Here is a 27,208-nt window from a genome sequence, read left to right on the forward strand (position 1 = left end):
TGGGATCTACACCATCCAACACAGAAGAGAAATATGATCATAACCAAAGCATATCACCAGTGGTGCCCCTGCAGCTGAACAGTTTGTGAGCTCAGTCCGCACCAAAAATCAGGAAATGAGCTGGGAAATTCCATTTTATATCAGCTCCTTTTCAAGGCTAACCATAAATCTTATATTATCACCTTCATTTCCTATGCAATGGAAAACTTACATCATCACTTAGTGAACAAGTAATACACAGTCACACAAGGAGGTTATGCTTCATCCATCTCCTTCCTTTCCTTTATTCCCACAATACAATTTGCTTCTCTCCGGATATGAAAGCTTTCCTATCCAGGCACCATGTAAGGGGTGCTTTGTCCCCCACCTTTGCTGCAAACAGAATAATTACCAATCTCTTTGGTCTCAGAGCAGGAGGTAGAATATGCTAAATTTTAAATTTCAGAGTCACATTAAGTGCTGAAGTGGTCTCTATTTCTGAAATATTATGTAACTGCTCGTAGAAAAGAAGGATTTCACTAATCCTAAAATCCCAATAAAAGCTGGCAGACTCACACCTACCTGTGGCTGGCCTCATACTACAAGACAAAGACAAACTTGAAAGGACCTCATCCTCCTTGAAGCACTTGGAAAAACAGAGGAAAGGGACAGGACAGGATTAGACCCCAAGCATCCTACCTGTGAAGCTCACAGTGGGTTCAGAGGGGCCCTCGCTGAGGCAGCAGAGCAGTCTGCCCTCCTTGCCATAGCTGCTGGACTGGAAGAGGACTGTCCCCACACTCATGTTCTGTGCTTCCCAGAGAGCAAAGAGGCTGCTTGGCACCACGAGGCTGAGCACAAGGGCTCCACACACAGCAGTCACTCCTCACAAGGCCAGGGGCCAAGGGGAAAGGAAACGCTGCTAGGCAGGCAGAGCAGAGACTGGGAAAATCAGACCCTGGGCTAACTGGTTATTAACTGGATGGGAGGGTGGAGCTTTCCAGGGACTGCTGAGCACACAGAGGATGTGGGGATTGGACTGCAAGTTAAAACAACTTTGAGATGAGTGGAGAGACAGAGTTTTGTTCCACTATGAGTTAGGTAACAAAGTGTTTGGGAAGAAAGCAAACAGTTTCCTTGGAGAAATTCCTTTGCACAAATTACAAATCAGATCACCCATTAAGGGGACCGCCCAGATTGATTCACTTTTCCACTCCACATACCACTGCTGGAGCACTGCTTACAGGAATCAACGGGAAAGGATGTTGGTGAAAATCCACATCTTGGAGAGGTACAAACACAGCACCTGAACGCTTGTGGACGTGTCAGGAATTCAGAAAGACACAGAAAGCAAGGTCAGCACAGTGCACCCAGTCTGAGCTGCACATTTGCTGATTTAATAATCACTTGAGACAGTTTCCACAAGGGCCCCATCAAATTACCTCTCAAAAGTCCCAGATTTGTTATGAATTCTTTGAAAGCCCTGGTTTTCTAGTAGAGCTGCCTTGTGGCAAGACAGGGTCCTCCTGCCAGGTGGCCATGGAAGGGTTAACAAAACAGCACTCACCATGGCATTCTCACACCTAGGAGGGTGGTGGGCCTGCAGAGGGGTATAAAAGGGAACAGGGAAAGGGAAGTCTGTAGTTTAGGCTTTTGTAGGGGGAGAGGAGTTGCTGCAGTCCAGTGAGGCAAGAAAGCAGCACTTCCATGATCTGTGAACGTCACTGTTCTGTGAGAGGGGCAGCTGCACTGTGTGATGATGACTCAAACCAGACTAAAGGTAAGCAAGCAGGCTTATTCCAAATGTCTGTGTTTTGTAAGGCTGTGAATGTAGAAAAAGTGTATGGAGAACTGTGGAGATGCTGCGATGATGAGGAGTTGCCTTTCCCATATTGCTTCTGACAAGAGTAATTTCCTCTGCAACCAACAACTGACACTTTGGAAAACTAACTAGGCAAAGAATTAACTTGGGACACCTGAATACTGCTGTTCCTTCTCTTCCTCTTCCAAAACCAAGCTCAGTGAATCCTGCAGCATGCTACCCAGTGCTAAGAGGCTGAGACACCTTTACTTGAGAGCTCCTAGGCTTCCTCTCTTTTCCTCTTTGTTTTGCTTCTTGCAGTTTACTCTTTTCTCAGCTTACATTTGCTTCAAGTACTCTGAATTACACTGGCATTTGGACTAAGCTTAGCATATCTGTTAATACACAAAGAATAATCAGAATTTGTGGAGAAAGCCAGCACAGTTTCAGAAAGACATGGATGAGCTTTGTGACAATCACCCTTACCTAAAATGGTACCAGGAAAGGGCAAGTTGTGTATGGATTTGTGGCTAGATTAGTCCCAGCTGTGACAGTTACTAACCTTAGCTAAAATAACACATTTAACTTCTTAGTTAAAGTACAACAGATGAGTAATTGGTATTTCAAACAAAGAAGGATTGGCAGGAAGTTAAGCTGGATTAATAATGTATTTTGCACATATCCCTACTTACCCCATCAATTTTAGCCTCTGTCAGAAGAGTCTGTAGCCTAAGCCTAATGGCTAGCTGATGTGTTGAGAGTTCCTGATGGGAACCATGCAGTTGCCAGCAGTGGCATTACTGGTGAGAAACATTTTGGCTGTAAGTCTCCTGCAGCAGAGTAATTTTGTGCCTACACTCTTTCCAGGCACCCTCCTGAAGGTGCTCTCCAGTAGAAAGGACACACAGTAAACAGAAGTTCATAAGGTCCTGTCAAATGCATCCAGCCAGAATAAAACCAAGCATCTTTCTGGCTTCTCTTCTAGATGGGCATTCTCTCTCTTAAAACTGATTTTCCTAGATAGATATTTTACACAACAGGCCATCACTTTGACACCTGCATCCACCACATCTGCATCCTGTTCCTGTGCTCTTCACAGTAAGTGCATGACATAAAATCTTAATTCTGGCACACTCAACTTCCTCAGTGGAAGAATGCACCTTTCAGGCACAGCAGTTCTTCCCAGCTCTTTATCCTATTCCCTGTGGTGCCCTTCAAAGCTGTTTCCTGAGAGTGGTTACCCTTCCGGTACAACTTAAGTCATCCATTTAGAAGCATTTTTCTAGTTCTTCCAGCAGTGGGGAAAAGTTGAATAAAAGGAAATCTTGCTGACTATGCTACTTGGTAATGTAGTTCAGGGAGCTTCTAAAAAACTTGCTATACTCTGAATTTCAATGTCTCTTAATCAAAGAAAAGAATGTGTTAATGAAAATACAGCCCTGAAATTGATTTGGTGTTGTTTGCCATAGGCCAAAGTGACTGGTTTGTCAATGAGAGAGGCAAGGAGGTTCATGGGGTAAATACTGGCTATTGCATACAGTCTTAATCTGATATACTATACAACAAAACCCACAGGGTGTAGACATGAGTGTATGTTTTCACATAAGGACAACTCAAACACAAAGCCACCAAGACCCCTGCACATGCCACATATTTTATTTTCACTCTTGAGTCCTTAAACTAAACACCAATAAATTACCTATGATGCTGTTTTACAGACAGGCTCATTTTATTTGCTTACTTTTAAGACCACCAAAGAACAGGCACTGGTCATCAACTCGTGGAAAGTAGACCATCAGGTACCTAATGAGTGCTGGTATAATTGGTATTTTCCACTGCATCTTCAAAACATCCATCACATACAAAACATTACACCACTGGACCTTCAGATCTTTAACTGGCTTCTTAGTGGGTGGATTTCTGCCTTAATGAATACAAGGAAACAAAACTGATAACACAGCAGCAAGTGGGTTTCCTATTTTGCTGACATGATTGGAACAGTTTCAAGTTCTACAGCAGCTTTGTTTCTGAAGCCAAGTCTCAGTGCTTCCTGCTAACCAAAAATACTCAAGACAAGCTACACTCTGAAAAGCAACCAGTGCTGAACAGGCCAAGTTTCTGCTGTCTAATAATGTGGTAGTATTGGAGCAGACCTATGAACTTCCTTTACCCTGTAACAGACTGCAGCCTCTACCTAAATGGACCACCTAGGCTTTCTGCTGACATCCATGTGGCCATGCAAAACACCAGATTGAAGGGCTCAGACAGCTCACATATGGCCTTGGTAAAATGCAGGCACTACCTAAATGCCATTCCTAGGTGTTCCTCTCCTGCAAGCAACCAGACTCTTAATAATGTGGTTTGCTAGAGCCAAGCACAGACCCATAGTTAGTCCTTGGGCCTCCCACAGAGTGGGGCAAGGTTAAAGTATTGTAAACAACCCACTGAGGAAAGCCAAGAAATACAGCTCCAAGCCAAGAACTTGGGATGGGCAAGGAGTAGGTTTCTATTTATGGTACCAGGCTGGGAGAGACAGAAAGGGAGGAGATTTCAGAGTCAGTGACAAAATTGCATCATGAACAGCTCACATCATATAAAAAGAAATATTTCAAGTTGGCAGCACTGTCATGCCTCAATGATCAAAATACATCTGACATAGATAAAAGTAAGCTTTGGTTTCAGGTGAGAAATACATGGAGAAAGAGTTCTCTATATGCTTCATCCCTTGCAAACAGATCAATTTTGCAACATGATGAAGTGCTGATATAAAAGAGGGGTTAAAGTGGTGGATCTTTGCCTAGGAGAGGGGTTTCTTGGCTAGCTTAATACAAAAATCCAAGGGAAGACAAGTTTTTGGGATCTGGTGTTACTGAATCTAATTGGTAAAAGGAGAGATATTGATCTAAATTGATTTAGGTCCACCAATGTATGAAGAATTCAAGACATTGTCTGTCTACCTGAATGTTACAAGCTGTGTTAAGATTTTAGAAAAACTGCCTGTCTTCTGTTTCCCTGGTACCAGTTATCCCCTTCCTTTGTTATTAATGCAATCAGAGGCATCCCTCAGCCCATTTCTTTGCTTATATGTCAGTGACACATTCCTCCCATTATCAACATAATGAAGTGCTTCCCTATTTCTTCCCCAACTAATTTCTGGTGAAGTAGCTTTTTGTTGCAGAATCCAGTATGAAATAAATCAAGATTAAACTCCCAAGCCTTCATTTGAAAATCTTCATTCCTTGAAACCAAGATGCATAAATTTCTTCATAGATCAAAGTGTAGGCTGTGACTGAACCATCCACAGCAGCATTTGGTAGCTCTGCTGTTTTAAGAGAGAATTTTGAAGTAGATGAAGTATTGATCATGTTCAGTACAATACTGTTAACCAAATAGTCTGGCTCTCATCACCTCTAAGATTTTCAGAGAACTCTGTCAGGAAAGCAATTCTGGTAAGTGCAGCCAGCAAAATGATGCAGGGGTTTAGAAGCATTTACAAAGCACTTTAGGGTGAGGTACCCAAGTGAGCACAAGAGAGCTGGACCTAGCAGCTGTTAGAGGGAACAACAGATGTATCTTGGCAGAGGTACTGGGAATGGTCAGAAGCACCAGAAAAGACAAACTCCAAGCGTGACTTCTTTAAATGGGCCTCTGGATGAGGAACCAAAACCCAACAGCACAGCAGATAAGGGAAAAACCCTTTCCTTCCCTGAAGAGAGACTGTGAAGTAATTTAAATTAAATACAAAGATGTTTTTAGAACAAAAAACTACAAATGTAACCCTTTTGAAAAATCATGAATACTGTATCCAAGTGTTTGTTCCTTTAATTCCCAAGGATTTGCTCAGCTCCTATAGAGGCAGTCAGCTTTGCTACTGCAAGAGTCTAGAAACAAGCAGAGAGCAGCAAGTGTAAATGCTCTGTGTCACATACCTCCTTCCATTGAGTACTGAAGCTCCAGTCTATCTTCCTCTGAATGCTGCCCACAGCAGACAGCAACTACTCCCACAATGTCAGCTTTAGGAAAGGAGTGTTATGAAGGGACACAGATTTCGAAGGTAACTGGGAAACTGTAGATCAAAAGTGTGTCTGACATTCTTCCTCTGTCCTCTGTCCTGGCAAGTTCCAGTAAACCTCTCCAGTGTGAAGGGTGAGGAGGATTAGGTCACCCAGTCCTGCTCCAGGAAAGGTGGGATGGCCAAATACACACTGCTTACAGCAAGTCGTTGAGCACTTTTTTAAATCAGTACCTTGGGAGAGAAGTTGCTTCATGGGGATTACACTGCACTGCAACAGAATTCCTGGGGAGTTGCTACTACTGGCCACATCAAAGCCAGATATTATCTACTTCTAAGCAAATCAAATGGGTACTTATTTACTCACAGTGTAACACAAACACTTGAAGTAAGAGCTCTTCTGCAAAAAGGCTACTTGAGAAATCACAGCTCAGCCGATCCCTGAATAAACCAGAAATACCCACACTCACAAAGTCTAGCTGGAGAGAGGTTTATTTTCCAGCTGTAAAGCACTAACTGATCAGACCTTTGAGCTAACATGATATAAATGTCCAAGCTGCTTTCCCAGTGACATAATTACATCTTATTAGATACCTTACAGTATTAGGTACTCTCCTTAGACTCAGCACTTGGATCAAAGACCACATTAAACTGTTTCTCAGCTGCCTTTTTGAAATTTATTTTTAGCCTTTTTAGTTAGAGGAAAAACTTGGAAGGAGAAGGTAGAGATTAACTCATTGACCTGTAATCTCAGGAAAGAAAGAAAATGTCACTCTAATAGCTCAAATCTGAGTTGATGTCACATCTTGAGGCCCAAGTATTTTTGCAAGTGCCTTGGGCAGGCAGCACTGCTTACCTTGTGGAGGATATTCGGAGGGCAGAGCTCCCCAGGTGAGCTGGTACAGCTTCAGTTTCCAGTACATGAGTTTAATTTTTTAATGGAATCCCAAAACGCTTGTTTAGCACAGATGCGATTTCTCAGTTCCATCCACCCACACCGAATATGCAGCAACTGCCAAGGCTACACAGTACTTCTGTTTTAAAAAAAATTCTCCAGCTAAAAATAAATCACAAAACTCTCAACCTCATTTGTCAGCAACCAATATGCTGTTCAAACCATCGTCCACAGTTTCTTCTCTTGAACAAAAAAGGGGGTTCCTTTTTAGAATATTTACTTCATTTGACTAAAATACCCTTGTGATCTTGCCTCCTTTGAAACACATTTGTCTTAGAAAACAAACAAGTGTTTCCTTTCCTCCAAGAAAAGCTGAGCTTTAGCATGAATACTTGCCCAAAAATTGCATGCCGTGTTGTGAACTTCAGAACCAGGGAAAACTCCTAAGATGGAAAGCCCCTGACATCCAGCTGAGCCCTGGCTGAGGGAGGTTTAGTTGTCCTGCTCCTTCTCAGCCCTCTGGGCTGATTTCCTCTGGGGGGGGGCAGCGGGAATGTGAAGTCAGAGGAACAAATCCACCGCACTAAACTTAGCTCCGGCTGCGGAACCGCTTCCCGTTGGTGAAAGCCAGACACTTGTCATTGGCTCCAGCGAGCAGACAAGGGGCTCCATTCACCAGCACCAGCCCAGCAGCTGCTCAGGGACCAGGGTAACACGAGCCCCAGCCTCTCCAGAGGGAGAATTCCAAGCCCCAGCCTCTCCAGAGGGAGAATTCCAAGCCCAGCGCTGCCACAGCTTTGTAGTTTCAGGCTGTGTCACCACGTTTGCTTTTCCAAATCTAACTGCAGTGTTTGGCCCCCACACACATCTGAATTTAGTATTAAGTCAAGAATGTACTCACTGAAATAATGTCTTTGGAAAATCCTTCCTGGGTTATGGAAGAACTAATACAGCTTTGAAAGAAAAGAAGCCACTGTGAGACTGAGCAGGTTCAGTACTCCTAAAAGTACTTAAAACTACAAAAGGTTTGACTTGCTGATGTGGAAATGAAATCAGTTCTATTACAAAGAAAGATAACAGCAAGCAAATAGACAAAATTGTGCATAAGTTAAGAGGAGCTGGGTTGAAAATGTTTATATAATCTAGTATGTTTGCAATGGATATTATTCAGTAGATGAGACATTTTAAGACAGAATAATAGAAGAAACAATACTTTTTTTAATTACTTCAAGAGAGGTAAGACTAGCCAATACATTGGCTAGTCTTGATGAACTTTATGCAGTTAAGATATAAACACACATTTTATCTGTCTGCTACTTCTGGATTATCTTTTAGGGAGTACAGCACTTTTTGACTGTTAACATCAAAACTATACAACATTTAAAGGAAGTTATGACAGGAAAAACAAGTCCTGCCCCTCATTTTTAGCAGAACACTTAAAAATGTCAAAAGCAAGTCAGCCAGCTAACAACTGGGATTCTTCAGGCACACAACAACCACTGTCCTGGGTCACTTACAGCCCAGCATCCTGCCTGGCAAAAGAGTAATAATATTATTCCAGAATACTTTCCAAGCCTCCAACATGTTGTACTCAAGGTATTTCTGAGCCACAGCTTGTGTTGTTGAAGTTAAACTTCCTGACAGGCTTTATTTTGTCCAGCTGCTGTCTGAAGCATTGCAAACTAACCTCACACACAAACAAAATCCCTCTGCCACAGTACCAAGAGCTCACAGCACCTTGTAGAACAAAGAAAAGGCTCTGACTGTTCAGGACATCTCCTACTTTTATTAGATGATCCTCAGTCTCCACAAGGCAAATCCCAAATGATCAGTACCTGTAGGTGCTTTCTTTGCTACTCATGATTTTTATAAGCCCTAATCTCATTCTACCTCAGCCACCTGTCCTCCAGGCTGAAGAGAGCCTATAAATGTTGTCATGATATGTCTTATTACAGCTCAGAAATGGATTCCTGTTGTTACAGGGGCAGCTCAGAACTTAATACCTCACATGCAAAGGCAGAACCATTTTCCTCCGTGTCCCACCTTCTACATGATCACAATGAATCCTGTTCTGCTTCTTCAACCTCCTGCAAGCAATTTTATCACCTGCCATTTGCTTTCTTCTTCACATCATTTGTCATATCATTTCACATCATTTTTTTTTAATTAAAAAAACCCAAAAAACAGTTGAATTTAAGGAAAGTTAGAAAGCTGAGGTAAAGTCAAACCCTGTTTGAGAGTTTCTTCATTTCTAAACCCCATTCACTAAAAAAAAAAACCTGAGGTCTTCTGACAAGGAATATACTACAAGCAGTGGTTGGTAGTGTATGGTCTGGTTAAGTCAGCAAATATTGCTATCCTAAGGTGAGGAGCACTAAAAACTATATATATATAAAAATTACCTTGCAAAGGAAACTAGAAAACTGCTGAACTAAGAGACTGGTTAAAGAAAGCAACATTTGCTCTGGGAGAAATAACCCAGGAGGAGGAAAACTTGACTGTCCCTGGATGCCAACAGAGCCAAACCAGCCTGCAGATGATGTTTTTTCTACTAATTTGTTTTCAGAGCAGTAAAGAAAAGCAAACAAAGTACAACAGTGTGGAAATGAGTGACTTAATTCCCCAGACACATTAGGCCAAATCTTTTGCCTAGGTTCATGACTGCCATTTCAAAAAGCAGAAATTGCATGGAAAATACTTAGATTAACCTTCAATTTGGCTAGCAAGGACAGAATCTGGTCTACAGACAAACAAACAAACAATAAGGGAGGTAGCTACAATTTCAGATTTACCCAACAATTTGTCAAGACAAATCCCCAAAAGAGCTGAGATCTGTTGCCAATTTACAATGCTAACCTGAATACTAATGGTTTGTTTTTCTATACCACTGCCAACATCCCCTCCTGGTGCTGGGGAAATATGAAAGAGGAAAACAGTTGTCTGGAATTATCTAGGATTGTAACAGGCTGTGAGACAATATTAATTAAATAAAATCCTATTTTATTGACTTGGCACCACAACAACATTTGCTATTCACCTGGAATAAGAAGAGGTAGTGTAAGGTATATTAAGAATAAGGCTTTTCAAGAAGGGATTATGAACTGTAATTTAACTACATGCAAAGATGAACAATGATGGGGAAGGCACTAATGCTGCCTTACCCCCTCAAAACGCAGATATTCCAAACCCAAAACCTAGAAAAGTGTTCTTTTGGAGCAGTCAGTGATGAGGTTCAATAGAATGCTACTCCCCTGATTTTACCCAAATCTATTCCTCTTCTGTTCTGGTTTTCATCCACTGTTTGGAGGTTTTTTAATAGAAATGCAAAATGACAAGGAAAGTATCTGCTGTGTGCTAAAACAGATCCAGCAGCTAGAAAAAGCAAAACACATTATTTCATTTCTGTCACTTGCTTGCCACACAATGACTTGACTAATTTTTCCTATTCAGAGAATAAAACAACAACTTAGTGTTGACACACTGAGGGAATAGGAGTCACTGGTGGTTATTTAAGGAGCTTTCCTCCCACTCAATACCAGCATAGCTGTCTGAGACATCTCCCCTGCTGCCAGGACGGGTGGTATGACTGGGATGCTCACATGATTGGCCATGGTATTGTCAGCTACTTTTAACTGGGGCCACTCAGCCTCTGCTACAGCTCCTGCCTTTGGGTGCCACCTCCCCCAGTGCTTAATTTAGTGTGTTTACTATATATATTCCGAGGGAGGAAGGAAGAGGGAAAGGGCTGGAAATTCCCAGTGGGAGGTGTAACATCGTGGCTCACTCAGCAGTTGGTTTCCTCTTGCTCTGGAAAGCACTGCTTAGTTCCTAAACTGCATCCATCCACAACAGCAGTTTGGGTGGATTTCACTGGGCATAGCAAGATGCTTTTCCACAGCCAATAAAAGGCTCTGACAGAAGGACACATTGCTACGTTCATGGCAAGACTTTTGCCAGTTGTGCCATACAGCTGCTCCAGGGAGCTATGTAAGACTGCTTCATTTAGGAGTGATGTTTTATCAAATGTCCATTTGGTACTGAAACTGAGACCAAAGTCTGGCTGTGCCAACCTGCAGCATCCCCACATCTTCTGGTTTGAAAGGCCAAGAAAGTTCCCTTTCTCTTGTTCAACTGAGATATTTTCTTTTTTCTAATTCGACAGAGTTCCACCTCATTCTTTCTTCCTCCCACTCCACAGAAAAACATTCCCAGTTGTTGCTGGCCTGTACTGGCTGTCAGACAGCTGACTGCTTGGATTACACAGGGCTGTATTGTATCCTTGCAGGACCCAGCCACACCAAGTGGGATCAGGGCTCAGTACTGGGCTCTACCAGCACACCAGGTGCTGTCTTGAAGTTGGAAATCCCAAGACAACAGGCAGTCCTCCATATGCTCCTCTCAAAACATTCTCTCTTGAGCCTCTCAAAGTACAAACCTACTCCAAATCAGCTACTCAAGCTACTCACCAAAACTCATGGTGAACTTGTACTCACTCTGACTCAGCCTCTTACAGCAAAGGAATCCTGTCTTCCATCTTTTGTCCAGGTACTGGAAATTAAAGCCACTCCAAAGCTTTTGGCAGCTTGGGAGACCTTTCAGTTTCATTTCTACTATTAATAGCAGTTACCTATGGCAATCCTGTATTTTGAAGATATTTAAATGACCACAGCTCTCCTCAATACAGTAGTTAGAAAGCAGAACATTTACCATCCCGTGCAGATCCTGTTTCCAGCCAAGGGCTTCTCTACCCCATCCTTTATGGACACCCCTTATTTACTACAAGCCAGTCAGCCACTGCCAGCTTCTGGAGATGCCACTAAACCTGCCTTTCAGGGCAGTTCTCTTTTGGAATTCCAAGCTGCTGTGACTGTTACTTAACTTGCAAATTTCTTTGGAAAAAGTACCCTTGAGGCAAACTCCAAGACATGCCTCAGCCCAGGAGCTGCTCCTTGGCAAGCCATGGAGGATCCAGAGGCAGATCCCGTTAACTCCTGACTGAAAGCTGCTGTACTTCAGCTTTAAAATGGGTTTTCAGCTTAGAAGAACTAGGAGCTAATTAATATTTGAAAGTTATTTGAAGGGTGTTTAGAATTAATGACATGTTTCCTGTTCATCTACATCACTGCCAGAAACTGTCTTCCCACTATTTTCAAGCTACTTTAAGCACTTAAAAGTCAATATAACAGAGCTGCTGCTGCTTAGAAGTAACCTGGATAGGTTATAGAGCTCAGCAAGAGCCAAAACTGTCAAAAACAGCAAGGTAAGGAAATATGGACTTATTATTGCTTTGGAAGCTAAGTCTCCAAATCAAAAATAAACCACACATGCATAACCATGTTAAATTTTTTAAAAGCCTGTATGATCAGTCTCTGAAAAACTGACCCAAGAGCTGTAAATCGGAAGCACCCAGCACACTAAGCTCTTCTAGCAAGGATGCTGAAGTTCCAACACGATGCATCAGCAGAGGCTGTGGGACCAACACCCCTTGAGGTCATGCTTTCATCATGAACAGTGCCCCAAAAAGGGAAAGCCTCTGAACAGCACCCAAATCAATGACTGATATACAAAAAATGAGAGCCTGGAGAACATCCAGCAGGGACCTGCATAGAGCAATATTTTGATTTTTTTTCCCCCTCTAAAAAGATCAGTGACTTAAACATCCAGGGTCACACCTTGTGCTCTGACGCCAGAGACTGAGTAATGGCAAACATCAAATAGTTGTGAGCAAATGCAGCAAGTGGAATCAGCCCTCAGAAGGACTGACTAATCTGGGATGGTGTCTCCTCTTCCCAGCAACGTCAAACATGCCTGCTCAGTAAAACTTCCACATCTGAATTGGGTCTAATGAAAATGCAGCCAAAGATTACCAGGGTAAGAACTTCATTCCTAATTACTACAAAACTAGACTAACAGATTCATTGGCAGAACCAGACTCTTTGGGCACAAATATTGGTCTCTTTTGACAAGTTTCCATCCATTCAGCCTTATCACATGGCCATTCAGATGACCAGGATACAAGTAGGCTGTATCCTGTAAAACTTTAGTTTGAGATCAGGTACTTCCTAGATCAACTTATAACTCCTCCCTATCATAGAGGAAAGAAAAAAGCCAAAGGAAAAAAAAACCCAAAACCCAAAACAAACAAATTAAAAAACCCCCCAAAAAACTGAAAAACAAAACAAAACAAAAAAACACAAAAAAAAAAAAATAAAAAAACCCAACCAAACTACTCTTATTTTGAAAATTCCTAGAAATTATGTATTGTGATGTATTGTCAATACTGCAGGCAGATAATTTAGAACAAACTTCATACAAGAGATACATCCTGCAGAAGCAGGGTTGAAACTAAGTTACTCAAAATATATGAAGTCTAATGATTCTGTTTCTAAAGAAAGGGTAAGGCATCCTACATAATCACAGGTAAAAGAGAATAACAGGGAAACTGACAGTCTTGTCTTTGTTTTTACTGCATGAAGGTGGCCGCTGTAATCTAAGACAAATACATAAAATACAGGTTTTTCCTTTAAACTGATGAGGAAAAATAACCAGGTCTGGGTGTGGAGGATTCAAACCAGTTTTTGTGGGAGCTTTGCCAATGTCATAAGAGCTGCAAGGGTGGTACCCTCCTCTCAAAGAAAAAACACAACTGGAAAAATCAGGCTGTGCAAAAACATGTGTAACTTGGGCAGGGGAAAAGAGGAAGGAGAACTAAGAGCACCCTGGTAGGGCACAGAAAAACACTATGGTCCATATAAGCATTCTTTATTTTTAGAGGGATGTGGCACTCACAGGCTCAGATCACCAGAAACTCCTTCCCTGTGAAGACACAGCATTACACCCTGACAACCTGAACTGGGATATGGAGCCCTCCCAACCATCACTAGACAGTTATGAAAAGAAACACCTCCACCAACTCCTAACCCTAATTAAGATTCATAAAATGAACCTTCTGCAGCTGTTGAGATTCCTCTCCTGGTTTTGTCTGGAGCTTTGGGGTGGGGATCATGGTGCAGACACATGTGCTAGCTGTGCAGCTGTCTCTGGAAGCAAGGACCAGGCATTCCTCCTCGCAATGAGGTGTGCAGGCACATTTTTTTCAGCTTTAAAGTTGCATGAGGGCTACCCTACAAAGCTGGGAGGGCTCACCTGCCACCCACTGATTTTCTTTTAGTCAACAGGCAGTCAGGAAACAGCAGCATGAGTATTTCATGCCAAACTGTGAGGTTTTTCTAAATCTGGATCATTGCTTTCTAGATTTGTCACAAGAGGCAATGATGTTTTCCCACTGAGGATATGAATTCTAGTAAGATTTATTTCTAAATCCTCTAGTAGGTAACCATCTCCCCTGCTCAGGTAACTTAACAGTAAGATCCACAATTTTTGCTGAAATGTTTTATGAGCAATTAAAGGACGGAAGAGCAAGAGGATGTATTAAATCTCAGACTTCTGCTGGGCTGTACCTGCTTTGTGAGTGACTCCTCTCACTGTTGCTAACCATGCTCTACCCAGCAGCAAATGCCTATTCTCAGACACATTAAATTCACAGCCTACACAACATTCTCAGTCAGGGCATGCTAATATTATGGCTTGATACTACACAGGATATTTTTGTAGCACTCAATATATCGAGTGTCTTGCAGTTTTGGTATTTTATTCTTTTGACAGCCCTACAGAGTAGTAGGATAAATTTGTGCTATGAAGGAGGTCTAAAGCAAAGCAAAAGTGATTTCCTAAATATCTTGAAGCTATGGCAGAGCAGGACTCAAGTTGGTGTTGACCAGTGATCCTTCCTGAAGTGCAACACTCAGAGCTTTCATTACAAAACCTTCACACTATCTAATTAATAAATAACCCTTCCAATCAAAGTCATGAAAAACTCTGAAAACAGCTACTGTCCCAACTACTGATGTTGCCTAAACAAAAAATCCTACTCTTACTCACACTAATGAAGTAGGATTAAAATAAATAGCTTTGAGTTCAAGCATCAAAAAAGGTAAAAAAAAACCACCTGCCATGGGGCAAAGCATAATAGAAAGCCTCTACAGTCAAACTTGGAAAAAAAAAATGGGCCTGTGGAAAGGGTGTTGCATCCATAGTCCTGCTAGAGATGTGCTGCATAAACCATCTTGTGTGCTCATGCCTCACTTATCTGTGTGACATGACAGTCTTCCTTTTAAAAGCTGACTACTCTGCCAGTGCAGAAAAAAATTTAATAGCTAACTACAGTGGAAAATAGTTTTCCTAACTGCAGTGATTTTCACTTATGCCAGTATCTTCATATATATATACATATATATACATATATATATATATATATGGAGAGAGAGAGAGAGAGAGAGAGAAAGAGAGAGAGACAGCTGGTACCTTCACAGGGAGAAACTATTTTCTGCAGCTCCTGCAGGTCTGTATTCCTGGTTCTAGAGCTGACATCCTTTGTCAGCAAAGGTAAAGAATTTGGGAACAAACTAGGAGCACACAGTCAGAGAGAAAGACATTGTGCATCACTTGTCTTATTTTCAGAATGGATATGGCTCCAAACAAGACACCACCTGAGTAAGAATGCTAAATGCTCTGAGGAAAGGAAATTTTTATTCCTACTTTGACACCAGCATCAATTCCTGGACATTCAATTGTGTTTCTCCTTAAACCTCAAACACCCTCATTTCACACAGTATTGTCCATGGAATGACACCTGTTCTCCACACAGGGCCACTATCTAATTTCTAAAAACACATGAGCAACAGTAAATTCTATGTACTAAAGCCTACTTCCCTACTAACTGTGAACAGAGGTGTTATTTGCCTAATAGCTTTTATTAGGTTTCAAAAACTACAAGCCCACCTCCCTGCAGCTCAAGGGGTAACTGTGTGATGAAGAGTATTTTTCTGTGAGAGGAAGAATAGATGGGAGGATGTAATAAACCAGATGCCAAGGCCTGAAATGCACCTAAGATCTCAACTTTGTGGTAAGTTAGGAGAGTTTGTGGGAGAATAAAAGGGCATCTACAGCATACCAGAAGTCATGCCTTTGCTTTTGCATGACAGTATGCAAGACAGGAAGTCTGCCTGGGTTGCATTTTAAACAGGTTTCCATATCTCCTTTAGAAAGACTCATTAAGGTGCTTCTTTCAGCATGGCCTTTCATTGGCTTGTATTAATACATGACTTTTAGAAAAACACAAATGCATCCCAATTTAGTGTAACAACTGAGCAGTCAATGGCTAACACCACTGATTTTATTTTTTGGTAATTACCTGCCCTTAACACCAGGTTTGGGATCTCCTTGCAGAGATCCTGTTTCCCAGCCACCAGCCCAAGAGCATGAATGCTTACAGCAATTCCCTTTGCACTGCTGTACTGCTGGGCAGCCAAAGACATTACTCCACAGTTCTCTCTCTCTTTTAAAATTCACTGTAGCTTCAGCCTCTTTATGGATATTTGAGAGATAATACTGAGCAAAGCACAGTGCTTTGAGATTCCTTTTCAAGCCCAACAATTAACACAAACATTACCCTTCCCTTGGACCTATTACCACACCACAAATGTTTTGAAATACAGGCTAGAGCCACAACAAACACATTTCTCCAAAGCCTACAGGATGAGACAAGAGTGTATGACTGCACATTTAATTTAGCCTGCAGACAGCTTTCCTGGGTTTGTTTGTGCCAAAATTAAGTCTAAACAGCTCCATAAACCAAGTAAGCATAATTGTAATTTTACAGATGAGAAGTGCACAGAAGCAATGAGAAGTGATTCTTAATTTGAGTGCTCAGATTACCTAGCAAAAGTATCAGATTTAATGTCCTTCCATGCACCAAAGCTGTCTGCATACTTGCACATAAACAAGTTGGGAAACTTCCCTTGCTGGCAGATGAAGTTAACTTAGGATAAAGCCCAACAGAAACAAGACAACTAAAAGGGAAACATCCAAGCTCTTAATGGCAAAATCAAAACAAACATGTATTGTTACATCTTAATACAGCCACGTCTGCCTTTTGCTGTGTGGATCCTGCCTGCTTTCATAACCCAACACTTACTTCAAGCGCTGCACTGTAACACAGCTATGTTAAGTAACACACCCCACTTTCCTTAGTGGAAAAAACCTTTTAGCGAGGGATAAATGAAGGCATTGGAGCACCCTCTCGTGGCAGGCTGGAAACAGCGTTCGGCACGAGCAGCTGCCATCAATCCTTTTACCTTGCCAGCTGAAAATTTCCAAGTTTACACTGAGTCCCCACCTGGGACAGAGCAGGCACTGGGAGCCCAGCTGAGCTTTATTCCAGAGTCAGGCTGCACCTAGGAGCAGTTCCAGGCTTTGCCCCTGAGCAGGGAATGAGAACCAAGGTGTTTTATTGAGCAGAAATGCTGCCATGCACACAGAAAATGTCCCTGTGCTTCTGCTGCCACAGTGCTTGTGTGTGGATGGAAAGAAAGACACGTGCCAAGAGTCTCATCCAAATTTAGCTCAACCCTCTGACAGCAAAGTAGATGGAAGCTATACAGGCATATTCAAAATAAGAATTTGAATTTCTGCACAAAACTACAGCCAACCTCATCTTCGACAGACATAAGCCCTGTGGTCTATTTCAACTTTTTAAAGCACATCTGTATTTCTAAGTGCAAGAATTACAACATAAACAATGAATTTGATCTAGAGGACAGTGCCTTCTTTATGTACATTTTACCTCTAAAGAAGTCAAATATATTTATTTATAATGACCTAAAAGTGAAAACATTTTCTAACAAAGAGGATGTAACAAGGCTTCAACTGGCTGGACTTCTCTCTCCTAGGATAGCTATGGCAGGCCAAGCCACTCCAATCAGCATTTGGGCACCTAGTGAGTTTGCAAATCAATCCCAAGGCATCTAATGCACCTCTGGAAGAAAAAAAAATATGAAAAATGGGCTTGATGTTCCTCTGTAGTTCGTATCGGACTCAAATTTATTAATTAGTAAAAAAAAAATTTAAATTATAATTTCTTCTAATACAAAAAATCAGCTCCTTCCCCAAATCTATGTTGCAAACCTTATATCCCCAGGGTTAAGATCCTGAATTTAAAAAAAAGAGTAAATATAACTTGAAACACTATCATTACAAAACCCTACCATTTTCCTATTTATTCTAAGGATCTTCTGTAGATAAAGCCTTTTTAATCTCATAAAGTACCTCTGCTTTCCCTATTTATTCCAACATAAAATTATGTAAACCAAACAAACATAACCCCAAACAATGAGCATACAGTTGATGACTAGTGAAAAGTATTTTGCTGTGCTTCATTGAGTAATCAGGCCAGAGCACAGGTTTCACAGTGGTATTGATCACACAAGCTCTGTTCATCCCTCCCCAAGCTCAGCATCTCCCTGCCTCAGAAAGAGATGCCAAAACCTCCCCAAACCCTACTCATCTTCTGAGGCAGGAGAGGAGAGCACAGGAATCCTGGAGAGAGGTGGCTCTCACTATTTTATTTTTAATTTATATTTTACTGCCACAAATGATAAAGCTCATCTGGCTTACTTGATGCCATCCAAGTCAGTGGAAAGCAGGTTTGAAAACAAACCAGAATTGAGAGATATATCACAAAATGATCAAAGAATTCACTTTCAGAGCACCTGTTCAAGGTCCCACCTCCACCCCAGACTTTATGCCTTGATCAAGCTGTCACTGGGAGAGCAACTTTACCAACACTCTGCTTATTAAAATCAACAATATTCCAAAGAGCACACAAAGGACACTCAACAATTCACAGTTCAAGTTGTAAAAACTTCCTATTTTAACTTTACTATCCAGGAACTGAGCCTGAGAGCTGCCACTTATTAGACTGAAATTTTTTATTTGTCAGTTTATAGATGAAAAAACAAAATTTGCAAGACAAAATGAACCACAAATCAGCTCTCAGACAATGGATGCTGTTTCTTTTTCACTTGTACTGAAGGGAATGGTGACCATAGAAAAAGCCTTATAATTCAAATTTGTCTTTAAAGAAAAAATTGCATTAAACACAAGCATTAAGTCCATCTTTATGCAAATCAGTCAGGCCTGTATAACCTTGAGTTCTGCTGAACCCAGTGACCTAATGGAGGAAGGAAGCTAGGTCACTATTCAAAACATTTTCAAGGTTATTCAGATTTCTTAGAGTGCATTTCCTCCTTCCTAGAAAACCCAAGTTATATCAATTTTTAAAAGATTGGCATAAAAAGGCTTTCTTACTGCTAAAGAGCAGTACACTTTCATTAATTGGCCAGTTTTGACAGATTGCTGGGTGGGAAATAACACTTTAAAATTTCTTTTTTTAAAAACCCTTTAAGGCTAATCTAAATAATCTTTCCAGTTTCCTTCTATTATTAAGCAATTTTCAGAAATACCATTACAGCTGTACCTTAGCTCTGCTTCTGCTCTTGGCTCTCCTAAGCAGCAACCCAAAATTGATATTCTCATCAGTCGTGCAGCCTCCCACAGGTTTTTGAATAGCAGCAGTAAAACTGAACAGTCTTGTTAACTCTGTGACACTGCTGGTTAGCAAAACCAACCCTGAGCAGCAAAGGCTTGGAAATCATGAGAAACTGAGCTGACCTTGCAGGCTAAGGAAGGCCTCATTATATTAATTTACACTCCAGCTTGGGTTTGAAGGGTTATCTTCACAATCCAGGGGCTATGGAATTCGAATGTACAAATATTTTGGGGTTTTGTCTAGAAAACAGATCTGTGCTCTGTAAACACCTTTTAGATCTCTGATATTTAGGGTTAATGTAGGAGGTAATACCAATCTACTGGGATATGATAATGTTTAAACAAGCTCCTACCCCAGGCCATGTTGGAGTGTACACAGATTTGTGATGGGGAAATGTCTCTTCACTTTGCAGTTCCTGTAGGTTTTGGTGTGTTTGCTGAGGAGCACCACTCTGCAGCTAACTTTTTGAAAAAAAATGAGCCTAACTGAAAACAGATTCTGAAAAACAAGAACACCTCATGACCTATGCTACATGCTCCAAAATGTATAATATCCACATAATTTAGCCAATATTCACACAATTTCTTTCAACCAGAGGCAAGAATGAAACCTGTTTCAAAATTAGCCACAGTGCTGATCTCAGCTGAGATGACAACAAATAGGAATAGCCAAGACTTGCTTGATGCTTTGTTGTTGGAATTATCACTAGAGAAACAAAGGAGAAATGGACATGGAGGTGCACAGGGTCACAAATCCAGAATGTTCTCACCCTCTTATCCTAGAATTCAATTGCTAACTTGACCCAAAAGCAGTAGGAGATGGTTCCTATGCCTTTGCTATACAGAGCTTATAACAAGAAGCAGCTACTTCCATTTCACCTCAATAGTAAACAATAAAATCAAGAAAACACCAAACAAAGCAGGAAAGAGACCAAGATCCAACCAAGCAGGATTACAAATTAAAGGATGAGGCATGCTGTCCTATAGAAAAATGAGTGTTCCTTCATTTAAGAGCTACTTGCCTTACATAACTGTAGTCAAGTCTTGCATCACTACTGTCACAGAAAACTTTCAAATTATTGTAAGTGAAGCTCCAAGTTCATTATTACATGTAGTTATTTTTAATTGAAGTCTCTTAGTAAGATTAAGATTCTAAGGTTAATGTTTGGTTATAGAAGGAGAGGAGGGGAAATTCTTGAAAAAGAATTAAAGAAGTATGTTTAACAGACCTCTAAAGAGCACCAGAAGATTGAAATAAAACTAATTTAATTTTTAGTGAAGTACTTCTGTACATCTTTGTCTCCCCTTCAAAATAGGCAAAGTGATTTCAGGGCTGTTTTTTTAATTGTTCTGCTGAATTAGCTGCTACTGAAAGCCACCTATTAAAAAGTTAATTTACATCCAGCTGCAGACAAGTACTCATAGTGAGAGATGCTCATGTCTCTATAGAGAGCCCACAAAGCACAGGCAACTTCCTAAGCAGATATGGGTAATAGAAGTAAGCTTTGCTGTTGTGGTTTGCAGCGTTACCAACAGGAAGCCTCAATGGTTTTGTAAGTGTCACTTATTCCAGAGAGAACAATCTCTATGGGTAATACCAAGAAATACTTTAAAATAAAGGATTTCATAACCACAAAGCCAGAGAAATGTGAAGGATGATGCAGTAAGGTGAGAAAACTGTGACCTCAGACCCAGCAAGTCAATGCTGCTGCACCTCAGTACAAGTTTTCTTTCCTGCTGTGGGAAGGGAAAGAAGCTGCCAGGGACCCAAACAACTCAGAGAAGTATTTCTTTACCAGACAATACTGTGCTGAAGGCTGTTAAGGAAGAAACTCTATGCCTACATTGCAGATTGACCTGCAAAGCCGGTCCTGGGGCCATTTGCACTGCAAGCCTTGTGTCACCCCTAATGACAGGCTGCTGGAAGCACTGCTAACGGACTGGGGATTTGGGAGATCAGGTTGGAAACAGGATGTACCTGAGGCTTTGGTCTGCGGTCATCCATCCATCCATCCATCCATCCATCCATCCATCCATCCATCCATCCATCCATCCATCCATCCATCCATCCATCCATCCATCCATCCATCCATCCATCCATCCATCCATCCATCCATCCATCCATCCATCCATCCATCCATCCATCCATCCATCCCAGGCTTTCTGAAACACAACCAGCTGAAAAAGAGCTCTGCAAGCCACCACACAAAACCTAGCTGTATTACTTTTAACAACTTCCCCATGTATCCCTACTGGAGTGAGTACAAAGTGCTGGTTCTTGGTTTGTATTAGCTGGATTCTGATCGTTTCTTATGACTGTAAATTAGCCAGCTGTCAGCACTACTTAGAAGGCAGTTTATGGATAGTAAGTATCCTGGAAACACTAAGTTGTGACAACTAAGAGAAATGAGCTAGAATAAATCATGGGAAGGATCGTCTGGCTTTAGCCATAAAACAAAGATCTACAAAGTACAGTTTGACTTGGGCAAGGACTGGCCTGCTTTAGGAACAAACAAACATGATATATGCTGAAGTGGGTCACAGAGCAGGTCACTCCTCCTGAACACCAGAGAAAACATGGTTTCAGGCTTACTGTCCCAGAATCTGTAATAAGCACCAGCCATAAAATATTCCTGAAGCCAAGTCTGCTAGAGCTTCTCCAGGAGACAGTCCAACTCTCCCCACTCTAATTAGGTGAGCTGGTGATCCCACTAGATTAAAAAAGGATAGTTTAAGACACTTGTAACAACTTGCTTGTGTGTCCCTGTTCATTTCCCACCAATTTGTTCACTTGGCCATGTCCTTAATTCCAAAAAAAATCCCACAAATTTTTTTTTTTTGCAAAACACTGCACTTGCAAGCAATAGCAAGTTTGTGAAATATTGCTAGAACAACTTGTACCACACCATCTGCTGCATGGGGAGAACTGAGAAGTTAGAGATATGTCTGGGCTTTGAAATTTGATTTTTAAGTTGGTTCTGAGTAAAAACCTTTTGAGGTAACTTCATTTCAGTCTTACCTTCTTCAGACTGTGCTCCCTGTTTATGTGAAAAGAATTAGATCAGTAGTCAGTACTGTCCCTTAAATAGAGTTGGTAGCCTCTTCTCTTTTGCAAAATTCATGATGCAAAAATCCCAGCTTAACACAAGGTATAAAAATCAATTTTTAATGCAATGGATCTGCAGGAATAATTTAGATATCATGGAGAAGGATGTAACAGAGAACACGCCTACAAATTCATGTTCTCCAAGGGATGTTCCCCTAGACACTCAGCTGAACTGTCCTTTATTCCCCAAATAATTAGTTAAGAGTTATTTATATATTTTGGTCCCACAAGATTTCTGATGCACAGTACAAAAAGCCAGGCACTGAATACAGTGATTATATTCCATCTGCACGGGGCATTTACTGACAGGAAAGTCTGTGGGCAAGCAGCTCTGGCCTGAGCTTGCTGCATTTCACTGGGATGAAGAATAAAGAACATTTTAGGCAGCCCACAAAGTGCAGTTGTTAAACTGACCCTATTTTCTCTCCTTCTTTCCATTTTCCTGCATCCAGCTTTTCAGTTTCAGAATTTCAAAGGGACAGTGTTATTTATGCTTCTTCCTATTTTAGAATGTTTTTATCATGTGTCATAGCACTCTGACTGCCTTAGGGGAGCTTTAATGATAATTTTATTTTTAAAAGTATAGGCTTATCTAGCCTGACCTTGATGCACATAATAAAAGGTTGCTAAACTCCTCCTCTAGAAAACAAAACAGGGAACAAATGTCCTGTGCCTGCTGGATCAAAAGCTCAAGTGTGGCAGAGCCTTCCACTACCCCAAAATATATCACCAAGGCAACTGTAGCAGTATTGCAAACAGGTATTGCAAAGGCTTCCCAGCCAGGATTTAAATAATCTGATTTTCCTGCAGTATGTGCTCTACAACACTCAGCAAGTCTTTCTGGAGATGAAAAGCATGCTAACACCATTCCAAAGAGTATCTTGGTACAGTAGGCTGTTATCAGTGCTCTTCTGAAAGAAAATTACAAGTGTCACTGTTCAAAGGTCAAACCAGCTCAGTAGAGTCCGTGCAGCTTGGAAGTTGTTGGTTGTTGTTGCTTGTTCCCCTTTCCTCAAACAAATTTCTGAAAGGATAAGGAGATAACTGACTTCCCTCTTCACTCTCCTGTTCCTTCTCTGGAAGGGAAAGCTCATCCTGTAATGCAAGCACTTCTTGTCTTTGCTGGTTGCACTCATCTGTAAGAATTTGGTTGTACCTACTGCTCACTGCAGCTCTTCCCTCTCGAGTTGTGGTACTCATGAATTGCAGTGGAGTGCACATGGGAACACCAGTGTTTGAACAATCCTCGTGTTCACACTCATCCTTTCTGCTACACCAACAGCAGCCAGCATGCTTACAATCCACAGCCTGCTTTTATAAGTCACTGACAACATGCCAGGAATGCTCACAAAGAGGTGTTTTGAAGGGCTAATTGCAGAAGGCTGCAAATTCCATTATTATCTTCTTGCATCCTGGAGAACTCTGCTCCATAACTAATGAAATCACACAAGTGTATCAGCTTGCTTAGGACTTTTCTGCTCAATGTCACACACAGAACTCAACACCACAGAGAGCTGAAAGCCCCAGCAGTCCAGGTGTCTGTTCTCATGATGGAATAGTGGGGTGCCACAATGCAGATCCTTTGCTCTTTCCATAAAATATCTTCAAATCCTTTGTCCCAAAAGTACATCCTGAAGTAGGTAGTGCCTCTCCTGTAGAGCTTCTGCCACACAAACTATAACCCAGCAAATAATCACGGGACAAACTGGCTATACTCAATCTCTTGATTTTCAAGGACATCTATGGTTCAAGTCAGCTGGGTTTAAATGTTTGTCTCAGATTTCCAGTAGCAAAAAGGGTTTTACACTTCATCTATTTGACTCAAACTGCTCTTCAAAATCCTGTAGCAAACCAGGTCTGAGGCTGAAAACATTGTTTATTTCCACCCTTTTCATAAACAATCCAGAAGAAGCAACCCCTCAAAATGAACCTTGGCAGGAGTACTCAGCAAGGTTTGCTGCTGGCACGACGTGGTAGCAAAGTTGCCAACACAAGGTAGGGATTAATAAACAGATTGTCTTCTTCACATCCATAACTGCATCAAGGAAAGCCAAGGAAGGGAGATAATCCAGCCCCATCCTGTGACTGGTTGGTTTAGCCACTGGTCCAAGGGTGCTAACCCACAATCCTGTGCTTTTGCCATTGCTTTTCATAAACTGTGAATACATGTCCCAGAAAAAGGATGGAAGGTGGAGTTCAGAAAGAAATGACTAGAAAAGAGGCATCTGGATCAAGTAGTACCACCAGCAACCAGAGCATCTCAGCAGCAGAAGCATATGACTCACTTAAAGAAAACCTGGCCTGCTGCTGGCCAAGTAAAACAGGAGAGCATTGTCATTAAATGAAAAATAAGAATACATGGTGATGATAAAAAATTCCCTTGGACAAGGAGAGTCAGGATCACAGGAAACAGTTTCTCTGACAAAGGAAGTGAACTCCAGATTTAGGAACACTACATGCATTTGCTACAGATTATTGATGTTGACTTGTTAACTCATTCCTAGTAAAATGTGAATGGAATAAGGGAACAATTTAACATATCTGAGGCATTCACCAAGATGGAAGAGAAGTTTGAAACCTGCTTTGAAACTCTCAAAACCTGGGCTGCCAAAAAGTCCCACCCCTTCTACATAATCTAACAGAATAAAAAGCTGTTTCTTGTTTTTAAGACACACCTTCCTTTATAGTCTACAAGGAAAATAACAAAAACAATCCTAAGTAAGGACCCTAAGTCAAGCTACATCCATTACCTTACCACTGAAGCAGATAACCTAAGCAGTATAAATAGCAGAGAAATTATTTTGAAAGATACCATCGCTCTTATCCCAGAGCAATGTTTTTTTTATGTGGCACTGAACAGTTTTATTCAGTGTGTTGGCCTTCCAGGCTCATTCTTGTTTCTCATTCTATGGAAGACAGAGCAGAATGGCTGGCAGGGCACATAATTTGTCTTCTTGGTGTGCATGCAGAAAGCTTTTCCTCTCCATTTCCCTGCTACTACATGTAAACAATTCTCCCTGCTGTCTACCTTTGAAATTTAGTAGGGTGTGGGGAGGAGTTAGAAGGAATTGTCAGGATGCTGAACTAAATTACTACCAAAACATGCAGCAATAACAAAAAGAAGTGCTCAAGTCAGTGTCAAATGTGTTATTGGGAAGTCACTACACATCCCCACATGCCGTAATGCACTTCCCACAAACGTCCTTTCTGTCCTTGCCTTGTTAGAGCAGGAACCAAAGAGTCACCCTGGTACCAAAGCATGAGAGGACAGTTTGACATTAGCAGGAGTGTACCCAGCAGTCTCTACCAGCATTCTTGCTCTGCTACTAAAGACTTAGACACACCCCACAGAAAGAAGTGGGGTATGTGCATAACTTCTGAGATGTCCCTAACACTGTGAGCTGCAGTCTGTGATAGCAATGGTTTAGCCAAAGTGCCTTTTAATGTACAAAAATACAAAGAGTAAAACGTGAAGTTATGATAAAATAACAACTCTTAGTTTAACTGTGGGCCAGGCACTCAGCAAGCATGTTCTGTTATGATACTGCTGATACTGCTCCCTGAACTCAAAAGCTGTAATAACACGGAGATTTTTAAGAACCAGATTTAGTGCAGTGCTCTTGTTTTGATAGATACTGACATGTCAGCAGTCACAGAAGATGATATTTACTTTTAGACTGCTGGTTGCACGTTCCTTAATCTTTTTGCCTGAGCTCATTCTATTGAGCAAAAGAAAATGTGTATTGTCAGAAGCAGCTTTGCTTTATAAACACTGTCAACTCTCTCTCCACTTAAAGGCAAGCCAGCCAAGCTCTCCAGAGCTGATTCAGGTCTTTAAGATTTGAGATGCATCCGCACATCTACTCTCAACAAGCTTGTCAAGGCCGACAGGTTTCAGTTGATCTTACATTCCAAAACTTGGCAACATCTTAACATAATGCACAAATAAGTGTGTGTGTGTGTATGTATATATATATATATATAAAGAAACATGGTTACAAAGGAGATTTAAAGGTGTGTGGGTCCTTCTAAGAAAGGTTACAGAGACATGTGCATGAAACATTTCCGGTCCGGCTTATAGCAGTAAGAATAGAAGTGGACAGACAAAAACTTCAACCTAGAATCAGATGGCAGCTATAACGCCCCAGGTCAAAACGAAATTGTTCTCTCTGTCAGGACCGGGACAGTCTCACAGATCTACAACGGCAAGTCACAAACGCCTCGGCAAACAGTTGGACAAGGCACATGTTACCTTTACCTTTGTAAACAAAACCAGAGCTCGGAATCGCGCGGTGACAGCGACCGAACCCCGCAGGTCCCGATCCCTGGCGGTGCCACCTCGCTCCCGCTGGGGCTGGCGGGCAGTCCCGATCCCCAACTCCAGCGGGTGGGCGGGGGGAAGCTCCTCCGAAGGCGAGCATCCCCCAGGACGTGGCGACCGGGGCGAGCATCCCCCGGGACGTGGCTGCCCCGCTCCCCCCGCCTGCCTCTCCCCTCCCCCAGTAAACCCACCACAACAAAAGAGGGAGGGGAGGAAGGCCGATCGCGCCCCTTCCCCCTCGCCCCGGCCGCTCACCGTGCTGGGTGAAGACATTGAATCCTCCCTCTGCGGAGCGCCCGGCCGCCTCCCGCCGGCGGCCCGCCGGCCTGGCCGCGCTGCTCCCCCGCAGACCCCGCGGCTGCTGCTGCTGCTGCGGCGGCGGCGGCTGGTGCTGGAGCCCCGCGCCCGGCTCCCCGACGCGGCCCACCTGCTGCCCCATGGCGGGCCGCGCTCACATCCCGCCGCTCCCGCCGCTCCCGGCCCGGCAGGCGCGTCCCAGTCCTCCCGCGGCCGGTCCCGGCGGCTCCCGCGGAGCTCCGGGCTGGGGCTCACGGGCTCGCCCCCGCAGCCCCCGCCGCCATCTTAACCACAGAGCGCCGGCGGAGCGGGGACGGAGCGGCTCCCGCAGCCGCCTCCGGTCCGCCCAG

General features: G+C 42.2%; 2 protein-coding genes across 4 annotated transcripts in view; one reads left to right on the forward strand and one right to left on the reverse strand.

Moving 5' to 3' along the window:
- Nucleotides 1-27,000, reverse strand: part of ABL2 (ABL proto-oncogene 2, non-receptor tyrosine kinase) — a 45,702-nt gene extending 18,702 nt beyond the window's left edge. The window contains exon 1 of one of the 3 annotated variants that reach the window (XM_050977238.1): nucleotides 26,817-27,000. In XM_050977238.1, coding sequence (XP_050833195.1) covers nucleotides 26,817-27,000 — 184 coding nt within the window. Of the gene's footprint in view, nucleotides 1-678; nucleotides 921-5,709; nucleotides 5,986-26,816 lie in introns of those variants that run through there. The other 2 variants (XM_018911982.3, XM_009088404.4) reach the window with 2 other exon arrangements.
- SOAT1 (sterol O-acyltransferase 1) overlaps nucleotides 1,620-27,208 on the forward strand; it is a 68,413-nt gene continuing 42,824 nt past the window's right edge. Inside the window, exon 1 of the mRNA XM_050977240.1 lies at nucleotides 1,620-1,759. The gene's annotated coding sequence lies outside the window, so the exon portion shown is untranslated. The remainder of the gene's footprint in view (nucleotides 1,760-27,208) is intronic.

This window comes from Serinus canaria, chromosome 8 (assembly GCF_022539315.1).
Source record: "Serinus canaria isolate serCan28SL12 chromosome 8, serCan2020, whole genome shotgun sequence".
Classification (NCBI taxonomy): domain Eukaryota; kingdom Metazoa; phylum Chordata; class Aves; order Passeriformes; family Fringillidae; genus Serinus; species Serinus canaria.